The following is an 11,336-nucleotide window of genomic DNA, read 5'->3' as shown; positions in this document are numbered from 1 at the left end:
AAGCTTGGCCCTTGATTGTTCAAATCTACTTGTATTCTTTCGTCAAATCCATTTAAAATCCTAGCTTAAAAACATCAAATGTTGAGGTAGCGAAGAAAGATGACTTCTGGCCATTGACAAACAGGTCCCACATAAAAAAGGAATATTATAACGCATTTTTATGAGCTTCTGTGTTTGCGCTTTGTCTCGACAACCTCCATATTCATACGAAGCATACTTCGTATAAATTATGGAGACTACCGATATAACGACTTCTACTAAAATTCCTCCAAATAACCATCCATGCCATGAATCAGACAGATAATATGGCAAAGTTGACCCCTCCCTCCAACCTCCACGGTTTTCTGTTTGCCATAAAAGATTCTGAGAAAATATTCAAGGAAACTGTCGAAGGCTGATTGGCTGGAGACGACCCACCATTCTTTCTGCCCACCTAACCCTAGCTCAAAAAACCGAGCGAAATCCCAAAGAACAAATCCAAGGAAATAGAGGGGAGGGGACGACTCCCACTTCCTTCCTTCCTTTCCCCTTCTCCCCCGTCAATTTTTTCGGCTCGCTCGCAGGGATGCGGCGGCTATGGCGATGGTACCAGCAGTCCCTGTCCTCCTACCCCGTGCGGACGCAGGTCGTCAGCTCCGGCATCCTCTGGGCCCTCGGCGACATCGGCGCCCAGGCCGTCACCCACAAATCCGCCAGCTCCCACCACCACCACGCCAAGAACCCCGAGGTAGCCAGTCAACCGCCCCTACCACTCCTTCCTTCTCGAACTAGTGATCCCCGGATTCCATGGTCGTTCTGGGTGCCGTCGCGCCAAAGATTTGTCAGCTAATACGGTCGCTTGGGAGTGGGGACTTCCCTGGGGGTACATATAACCTAGGCTACCAGAGGGATCGGTTTTTAGACGCAGGGGATACTTAATCTGTTTCAACAGGGTCGATATGTGATTGGTCATTGGAGAAAGTAATAACTATATAAACCAACGACCGGTTTCGTGGTTCGTTTGCTTGTGCCGTTGATTTTCCATGCAAAGAATAATATTAGAACTTCTGTAAGTAAATTGTTGTTTAATCACATACCAGTTTGATGTTTGGGTAGGGTTTATGCTGTGTTCGATGTTCTCTTGTTGACTAAAGCCTATTTTGCCCCCCTCAAAAGAAGGCTATGTCACCAAATCTGTTCCTGTGGTTATCTCTATATATGCTGTTGTTGGTGTGTTGTCATTTGGCAGTTCTTTTCGGTAATACATTGGAGCATTGTTGCTAAAACTGGGGTAGGAGATTTTATTGGTTCATAGTGTCACTCGATTATTTGAGTGCCTATTTGTTTTTCGCTCCATTTGGTGTATCCATGTATTGTTTGGTGACTTTAGAGCTTTTTGGGTTTCATCCCAGAAAAATAGAATCAGAGTGAATGGGTTATTGAATGAGAGGTTGATTTCGATGTTATTCCTTTGATATGATGAAAGCTAGCTTCGTGGAATTTAACTTTATCTGGACATTAGAAAAGAATTTCGCTGGGCATCAGAAGAGGCTCCTTTTGATTGCTTTTGACCTTCATATGGGCTGTTTCCTTCCTATGCCGTTTGTTGGATCTAATAACGAGAAAATGGGTGACATATTGATGTATGTATGTACTTTCTGCAATTTTCATGTCTAAGCGCTCCTCAAAACATGCTTTCAGTTTTCATTTTCTTAAATATCAAATGGTATCCCTTCTGTCCGATCTTTAGCTTTAGATGTATTTTGTTATTTAGATTTGAGACCAGCCAGCATGGAGAACTATTTGACTATTGTTTCTGCTAAGAATCCAGGCTCTGTTGTTAATCAGAGAATTACCGGCTGCATAGTTTATTTCTAATAATCAGGAAACCAGTTTTGAATTTGATATTTTAAGTCTGTAAAGTGTAAACCAATCTTTAAATTTCAAAATCTAAGGAATTCAAACCAAAATTTGATATTCTGCACTTTCATTGTTATCCACTTAACGAAGCTCTGTTACCTTTTCAGGATAAAGATAAAGAGTTCAAAATTGATTGGAAGAGGGTCGGCATCACAAGTTCATTTGGATTTGCTTTTGTTGGACCTGTGGGACATTACTGGTTAGTTCTCTCATAATTTCATATATGGTGTGAGCAGATGGTGTTAAGCTCAACTTTGTTACGGTTTCTTTATTTTCTGGTTTTAGGCTGATTAGATATTAAATTATTATAGTTTGGACAACATTAACATGGTAAATCTGATAGAACTCCATCTTCCAAGTCTCAGGCTGATAGTTACCACATGGTATAGAACTGCAGATAAAGGACCCAAAGAGGGCCACAAACACATAACCATAAAATGGCAAAAAACAAAATGATGAATCATGATAATTCTCAAAATGGAAGGCATATTTAGTAATTTTCATCATGCACTTATGTTTTCCTTTTAGGTGATCTAGGTGATGACTTATTGATACAGATGACGTAATATTAGTATAAATGGGTAATGAACTGTGAAACATTGAAGACACTTAAATGCCATATACTTTGCTCATATTGATTTTTGGTTCATGAATTCATTGGAAGTTTGAATTTTTACTTAATGGTTAATCATTACTAGTGTAATTGGTGATGGTGAATGCCAACTTTTGTGGCAATGCGTTTGTTTGTTTCAGCACAATAAAGATGAATAGAGCATTATGAACTATAGGCCTCTATGCACAAATATGTTAATGGTGGCCTCTTGTACTGAATATTGCCTCATTGTTAAGCTGTGAACCAAAACTTGGTTTGCACATCAAATTTTGGAGCAAAATTAGCTTGGGCTGCACTTTGCAGCTGTGCATCTTTTTATGTTCATTTGTGTTCTCACTGACCCACTTCAATATTAAATCCTTCACGGTGTCACACATTTTGTTGCACGTTCATTCTTACTGCTCCTTAGACTCATGTACTAAAACGCTGCTCTTTCTGGAGAGTAGTTAGCAGTGGACCGAATTAACCTGTTGTTAGTTGTTCTAAATTTTCATTTGGCTACAAGGTTTTGAACTGGAAACAAGATTGGTGTTTGAAATCTCTTAACTAAAAACAAAATGGGACATTACCTTCCAACAGACCTCTACTGTCATTCCCACTTTGGTGTGCCACAACTTTGTCTCATTCGTTGCACCCTGTCAATGTGCTAACACTGGTTAAGATCTGGGAATTAACCTTGAAGGTTTACTAGTGGCTAAGCAAAATGTCAACTGATTTTAGGAGCTAACAACTTTTGGCTTCGTGAAGCAAGCTGCCATATGACTTGTACTCATTTTTGTGACCTAGGTACGAATACTTGGATCGTATGGTCCGACGAAGATACCTGCCTGGTTCGTTCAAATTTGTAGCCTCAAAGGTTGCAGCGGATGGTCTCCTCTTTGGACCGCTAGATCTGGGGCTGTTCTTCTCTTATGTGGGCCTAGCTTCAGGAAGGAGCCTGGAGCAGGTGAAGGATGATGTGAAGAGGGATATCATTCCTGCCCTGGTTTTAGGGGGAGCCATCTGGCCGGCTGTGCAGATCGCAAACTTCCGCTTCATTCCCGTGCGATATCAACTGCTTTACGTGAACTTGTTCTGCCTGTTAGACAGCTGTTTCTTGTCCTGGATCGAGCAACAAGGAGATGCAGCTTGGAAGCAATGGTTCACATCGTTCCAGAAGAAAATCGAAGACCAGAAGAGCAACGCTTGATCTGAACATGATCGAAGACGCTTGACCAGAAGTTAGCTTCTGTCATTTTGACCGATATATCCAGGAAGTATATCACTTGCTGCCAGCGGCTGTTTACGTGGAGTTCGGGTGCCAGCAATACTGGGCGTCACTGTCATGTGGAGATGATCTTTGTTGTTTCCACAACTTCAACGAGAAGGCAATGCTCTCGTTTAACTTTTTGTTTCGTAATCTAGCATTTGTTCATGCTGTTTAACCTGCAGAGCGTGTATTTTTAACGAGTATTCATTGTATTCCTGGTGTTGTCGGAACATGATCTTCATAAATCTGGAATGGTGCCGAAAACTTTCTAGTCTTGGTTCTCTTGGTGAAGTCCATTTGCATGATCGTTCATTCGCTTACGGGCCAGATAGAGGTTCTCGGGTGAGCCGCTGGAGTGATGTCGACAGCGCCTGAGAAGATGACCACCTTACCGTTTTAGTAGGCCTCAGCCTTCAGGTGTAGCTTTTCTTTTATTCATGTTATTAGTTATTGTCTTCATGCCCTCTAATTATCTACGTGTTGATTTAAATGTGAGCTAATTTCCTTTTTCTCAAGAAGAAGGGGTATCCTTGGCCTCTACATTGAGTGATGCACACAACCTGAACATAATTATTTTAAAATTTATCAACTGATCACAATAAAGTTAAAAAACAGTCACACATGGATAGCCCAAGGGCAAACTAGAAAGAAAAAACACAGGAAAATAACATCACAAATTCTACTAGTTGAAGAAATTTCAAGAGATCACTCCCATTGGCTGCAACCGAAGACTGTAGGCGCCTGATCCTCCTCCTTGCGTAATAGTTGATGGCCTTGAAGATAACCTACATAATTTTTCTTCTGTCAAAAATAAAATTATTACGGTTGTTCCAAATGGCTCAAAGTGAAGTGCAAATTCCCACACGGTGACACGGATCCGAGACTTCAACTTGAGATTCACCCCACTAACCAGTTTCTGAACATATTCGTACCACTCGTGGGTGGAGATATATTAAAAGCTATATGAACTGATCGTTATAGTAGCTTGACAAGTGGGTAGTGAAGGAATAGATGCTGAATTGACTCCTCGTCGCCCCAAAAGCAATACTTAGTGCATCACTGTCAATTCCCTTTTTTAGATTATCTTTTGTCAGAATAACCTTGCGATCTAAATACCACATGAAGATTTTTATTTTCAATAGGAATTTCATTGTCCACATTTTCTTGTCGGAAAGGTTGCCCATCAAGTCCTTTTCAGTGTCTACATCCGTATAAAAGGATTTCGTACATGCGTGATATTGAGCTTTGGACCCAAATCTAATGTCTCATGAATTCAGTGGGCCGCCAGAGTGATGCCCACAGCGCCTGAGAAGATGACCACCGTACCTTTTAGTAGGCACCAGCTCAGGATGGGAATGGCCCGACCCAGACCTGGCCTTGGACCTGACCCCGTGACTCCAAGGTCAATATATGAGGCCATGGGTCGGCCCATTGCGTCAGAAAATTGTGGCCTCACTAGCCCATTGGGTACACGAGGCCGACCCAAAATCCAGCGGATTCACATTTACAACTATATTTACATATAGTCTTGTAAATTGACAAGATCTTATCTTTCCACATATATGATCTATTCACATCTAGTAAAATGACGAGATTGAAAGGTTAGTGGTTTGAAAGGGCATCAAGCTAAAGACCTCGACAAATAATGATTAGTAGATAATCATGCGCTACAAATATAGGCCTCAGGAATAATGGACATGGCCGCCATTATTCTAGCATGTGCCCGTGTGTGTGAGGCAAGGACTGTTAGAATACAAAGTGTATAAAGATAGGATAGTTGTTTAAACTTGTATCTCTATCTATCTTTTCTTCTCTCCCTTATCTCATGTAACCTCTCGAGCAGATCACGATCACGATCGATCTCTCTCAACTTGTACTTCAAGACTTCGGTCATATAAATACAATGCGGCCCGAGACAAAGGGTTCTACGCTTCCTCATATGGTCATCAGAGCCCTTCCTCTCGTACGTCTAGCCCTCGAGAAGGAATCCATCTAGTTGATCGCAGAAGAGAGGAACCGAGATCGAGAGAGAGGCAATCATGACAGGAACCACGTCGTCCACCGCTGCTGCCACCGCGTCCGCATCCACCATGAGCGCTCTGTCCCTATCTGCACCTTCCACCTTCGCCTCATCTTCCACCTCCAGCAGCAGCTCGCCCTCCCTCGGTCCGCCTCCGTCAGAGAAGCTTACGAGGACGAACTTCCTCCTCTGGAAGGCTGTCGTGCTACCTCAGATCAAAGGAGCACAGATGGAGCACTTCCTCGACGCCACAAGCCCGGCGCCCCCTGCCACCATCACCATCGACAACAATGGGAAGGAAGAGCAGGTCTTCAACTTCGCCAGATCGATCTGGTTTGCGCAGCAGCAGCAGCTACAAGGGTATCTCATGGGGTCCTTGTCTCGAGAGGTCCTTGCCCAAGTAGCGATGCTCCAGACGCCGGCCGAGGTGTGGAACTCTATCCATGCCATGTTTGCTGCGCAAACGCAAGCCCAGAAGATCAACACGAGGATGGCGCTCACCAATCTGCAGAAAGGTAATCTAACCATGGCAGAATATCTTGGGAAAATTAAAACCCTTACAGATGAAGTTGCTTGCGCCGGTGCACCGCTCGGAGACGCCGAGATCATCTCCCACGTCATCGCCGGCCTTGACATCGACTACAATCCAGTGATCTCGGCCTTGGCGGCGCGGATCGAACCTGTTACGGTTCAGGAGCTGTATAGCCAGCTCCTGAGTTTCGACGCCCGCCTCAGCATGCTTCAAGGAGGCAATCTGCGCCAGTCTTCTGTCAACGTCGCCTCTCGTGGACGCGGTCGTGGGCGTGGACAGCAGTGGCGCGGTCGCAGCAACAGCAGCGGCGGCGGGCGCAGTGGTAACCAGGGCCACGGTCGCCCTGGTGACCGCGGCAACAATGGTGGTGACCGCGGCGGCAACAACTACAACGGCGGCTACAACGGCGGCGGCGGCTACAACAACAACAACCGTCGTCCTAGATGTCAGCTGTGCAAGAAACCGGGCCATGAAGTCATTGACTGCTGGCACCGGTATGATGAGGACTTCGTGCCCGACACAAAGCATGTCGCTGCAGCCATGCGGGAGCACGGCGGAGCTGATGGTGATACGGTCTGGTATGCTGATTCTGGAGCTACGGATCATGTCACGAATGAGCTAGAGAAGCTTGCCCTCCGAGAGAGGTATCACGGCAGTGATCAGATTCACACCGCAAGCGGTGGAGGTATGGACATCACCCACATTGGTCAATCTTCTATTAATTCCCCTAGCCTTAAACGTGATCTTGTCCTTAAAGATGTCCTTCATGTACCTCAAGCCGATAAAAATCTAGCTTCCATGTCTCGTTTAACTTCCGACAATAATGTTTTCTTTGAAACTCATCCTACCTATTTTTTCATAAAGGATCGGGCAACGAAGGAGCTCATCCATCACGGTAGATGCATTGGAGGATTATACCCCATCACATCAAGAGTCTTTGATCGAAAGCGTCACCGTCAAGTTTATTCTGCCATCAAGCCTTCCTTAGCCAAATGGCACCAAAGATTAGGTCATCCTTCTCCAAATATAGTCAAGCAAGTAGTCAATAAAGGCAATCTTTCGTTGTCACGTAGTCCCGAAAGTGAGTCAGTTTGTGAAGCTTGCCAATGTGCAAAGAGTCACCAACTTCCTTATCCTCTGTCAAATAGTGTGTCTCATGCTCCTTTAGAGCTTATTTTCAGTGATGTATGGGGTCATGCAAGAGATTCTTTTGGTCGCAAGAAATACTATGTCAGTTTTATTGATGATTATAGCAAATTCACATGGATATATTTGCTTAAGTTCAAATCTGAAGTCTTTTCTGTTTTCCAAGAATTCCAAAAACTTGTTGAAAGACAGTTTGATAGAAAGATCCTTGCAGTCCAAAGTGACTGGGGAGGAGAATATGAGAAACTCAATTCTTTCTTCCGTAGCGTTGGCATTATTCATCATGTCTCTTGTCCTCATGCACATCAACAAAACGGTTCAGCCGAACGCAAACATCGTCACATTGTGGAAGTTGGTTTGTCTCTTCTAGCTCATGCATCAATGCCACTTAAATATTGGGATGAGGCCTTTATCACAGCTACTTACCTTATAAATCGTTTGCCTAGTCGAGTCATTGGCAACACCACTCCTTTGGAACGCTTGTTTCATCAAAAACCAGACTATAGCTCTCTAAAAATCTTTGGGTGTGCTTGCTACCCAAACTTACGTCCTTACAATCACCATAAACTTGAGTTTCGGTCCACCCAATGCGTGTTTCTTGGCTATAGTAATCTTCATAAAGGATACAAATGTCTAGAAATCTCATCCGGTCGTATCTATATATCTCGTGATGTTATTTTTGATGAAACATTATTTCCATTTGCTAAACTTCATCCTAACGCGGGAGCTCTTTTGCGTGCTGAAATCTCCCTTCTTTCTGATCCTTTATCTTCTCCTGATCACGGGGGTGAATTAATTAGAACTGATCATGTGGAAAATTCCATGGAAAATTTTGAATCTCATGTTGATTGTGCAGCCACAGGTCATGATTTTATGTGTGTAGATGCAGCCAAAACAGACCAGGCGCCAGATCCCAGGCAGATTCGCCTGACACTGCGGTCATGCGATCCGAGGACGATTCGCGCCGCAGTCTGACGGGAGCGGGATCCCAGGCGGATCGCCTCGCGTCTCCCGTAACGCCCGGTCGGGTGGCCGACCGCCCACCAGGCGCGGAGCCAATCAGCGCCTCTGCCCCGGTGGCCGACAGCCCGACAGGCGCGGAGCCCACCAGTGCAGAGCCCACCAGCCCGCGCCGCAGCGTCTCGCCCTGCGTCACGCGTTCCGATGCCGCTGGCGATGGGGGGAGCGTATCTGCAGTTGGAGGATCTTCTGTGCCAGACGGATCCGTGGCTGTTTCTGCAGCAATTTCAGTTCCTTTTCCTCTCCGTCATACACGATCTCGGTCAGGTATTGTCAAGGAGAAGCAATATACAGATGGTACAATCAGGTATGATAAACTCAAGCGAGCTTTTCTCACAACCGTTGGTGAGCCAACAAATCTGCATGATGCTCTTGCACACAAGGATTGGAAGAAGGCTATGGATGTTGAATATGATGCATTAATGCAAAACAAAACTTGGCGATTAGTTCCCCCAAAGAGGGATGCTAATGTGATTGACTGCAAATGGGTATATAAGATTAAGAAAAGAGCTGATGGAAGTATAGACAGGTACAAAGCCAGACTGGTTGCAAAAGGTTTTAAGCAAAGGTTTGGTATAGATTATGAAGATACTTTTAGTCCTGTTATTAAGTCAGCTACTATTCGACTTGTATTGTCTATTGCTATTTCCAGAGGCTGGAGCCTACGACAGCTAGACGTTCAGAACGCGTTTCTTCATGGTGTTCTTGAGGAAGAAGTGTTCATGAGGCAGCCACCAGGATATGAAAACAAAAACACACCAAACTATGTCTGTAAGTTGGACAAGGCATTGTATGGGTTAAAACAGGCCCCAAGAGCCTGGTATTCGAGGTTAAGTACACAGTTGCAAAAGCTTGGGTTTACACCATCAAAGGCAGATACCTCATTATTCTTTTATCATAAGAACAATATTACTATATTTGTTCTTGTTTACGTTGATGATATAATCGTTGCCAGTTCCAGCTCAGATGCTACAACTTGTCTGCTTAAGGATTTGAAGTTGGAGTTTGCTCTCAAAGATTTGGGAGATCTACATTACTTTCTTGGAATTGAGGTCAAGAAGGTAAATGATGGCATACTTCTTACACAAGAGAAATATACCATGGACATTCTCAGAAGGGTAGGTATGGAAAAATGTAAGCCGGTCAGTACACCTATCTCTACTTCAGAAAAGCTTACTGTTGAAAGTGGAGAAGCACTTGGGCCAGATGATGCAACAAATTACAGAAGTGTTGTAGGTGCATTACAATACTTGACTCTTACACGTCCTGATATTTCATATTCTGTTAACAAAGTATGTCAATATTTGCATGCTCCTACTACTGTTCATTGGACAGCAGTCAAAAGGATTTTGAGGTATCTCAAGTTCACAGAGGGACTTGGTCTCCAGATTGTCAAGTCTTCTTCTATGCTTGTGTCAGCTTACTCTGATGCAGATTGGGCAGGGTGTGCTGATGACAGAAGGTCAATAGGTGGCTTTGCTGTGTTTCTGGGAACAAACCTTGTGTCATGGAGTGCAAGAAAACAGGCAACAGTCTCACGTTCAAGCACTGAGGCTGAGTATAAAGCTTTAGCTAATGCAACAGCTGAAGTAATGTGGATTCAGACATTGTTACATGAACTTGGAATTAAAGTTCCACAGGCTGCAAGATTATGGTGTGATAACATTGGTGCAACCTATCTTTCAGCTAATCCTGTTTTTCATGCACGGACAAAGCATATTGAAGTTGATTTTCACTTTGTCAGAGAAAGAGTGGCACGAAAATTGCTTGATATAAGGTTTATTCCAACAGGTGATCAACTTGCTGATGGATTCACAAAACCTTTGACAATGCGGAGGTTAGATGATTTCAAGTACAATCTTAACCTTGGCAAGTAGGTTTAGATTGAGGGGGAGTGTTAGAATACAAAGTGTATAAAGATAGAATAGTTGTTTAAACTTGTATCTCTATCTATCTTTTCTTCTCTCCCTTATCTCATGTAACCTCTCGAGCAGATCACGATCACGATCGATCTCTCTCAACTTGTACTTCAAGACTTCGGTCATATAAATACAATGCGGCCCGAGACAAAGGGTTCTACGCTTCCTCATAAGGACTGCCTTAGCTACACTCCCGTCAGAGTAAGAGACGGATTTATTTATTTATTGACATCACAGTAAGAGACGTACTTTTTTTCTTACTTTCTACTCCCTCCGTCCCAAATAAGTGACTCAACTTTGTACTAAGTTTAGCACAAGGTAGTACAAAATTGAGTCACTTATTTTGGGACGGAGGGAGTACTTTAATAGTTTTTCCCTGAGTAAATGTAAAAAAGTCTCTAACTCCATAGGCCCATTTGTAGCGCATGGATTTCACTTCACGTGAAGATGGTTGAATAATCATTGGACAGTTATTGAGCCAAGAGAGGACCAACGAGCTACAGCTAGCTGGGACGAGCTACATGGACAAGCATCAAGCTAAGGACCTGTAATATAATCCATGTAATCTTTGTATCCATCGCATGTCATGTATTTGACAAGCGCAAGGATTGGGTTGACCCGTCTGACCCATCGGGTCGCACGGTGCCGGCTCCACCGACCCATATATCATTTAAGGCAACCCGCTTGGCTCATTGGCCCTGACTTTTTGGGCCGGGTCAGTGACCCAGCGGGCCGACCCGGCCCATTCCCATCTTGAGCCTCAGCCTTCATGTGCTGCTTTTCTTTTGTTCATGTTAGTTATTGTCTTCATGCCCTCTAATTATCTACGTGTTGATATAAATGTGAGCTAATTTCCTCTTTTTTTAAACAAGGTATACCCTCAGCCTTTGCATCGGTTTATTGATTATTTTAAAATTTAGCAACTGGTAACAATAAAA

At 43.8% G+C, this 11,336-nt stretch overlaps 1 protein-coding gene and 1 pseudogene across 1 annotated transcript; both read left to right on the top strand.

Moving 5' to 3' along the window:
- The first annotated feature begins 411 nt into the window (after positions 1-411).
- LOC123069346 (protein Mpv17) lies at positions 412-4,032 on the top strand. Its single transcript, XM_044492177.1, has 3 exons — positions 412-727; positions 2,007-2,098; positions 3,299-4,032. The coding sequence occupies exons 1-3, from the start codon at positions 566-568 to the stop codon at positions 3,699-3,701; spliced, it is 657 nt and encodes a 218-aa protein (XP_044348112.1). The 5' UTR covers positions 412-565; the 3' UTR covers positions 3,702-4,032.
- Positions 4,033-6,367: 2,335 nt separating this feature from the next.
- Positions 6,368-6,506, top strand: LOC123073100 (uncharacterized; annotated as a pseudogene).
- The last annotated feature ends 4,830 nt before the right edge of the window (positions 6,507-11,336 follow it).

Source organism: Triticum aestivum, chromosome 3B (assembly GCF_018294505.1).
Source record: "Triticum aestivum cultivar Chinese Spring chromosome 3B, IWGSC CS RefSeq v2.1, whole genome shotgun sequence".
Classification (NCBI taxonomy): Eukaryota; Viridiplantae; Streptophyta; class Magnoliopsida; order Poales; family Poaceae; genus Triticum; species Triticum aestivum.
Note: the sequence above shows the minus strand (reverse complement) of the source record. Positions and strands in the feature narration are given on the sequence as shown.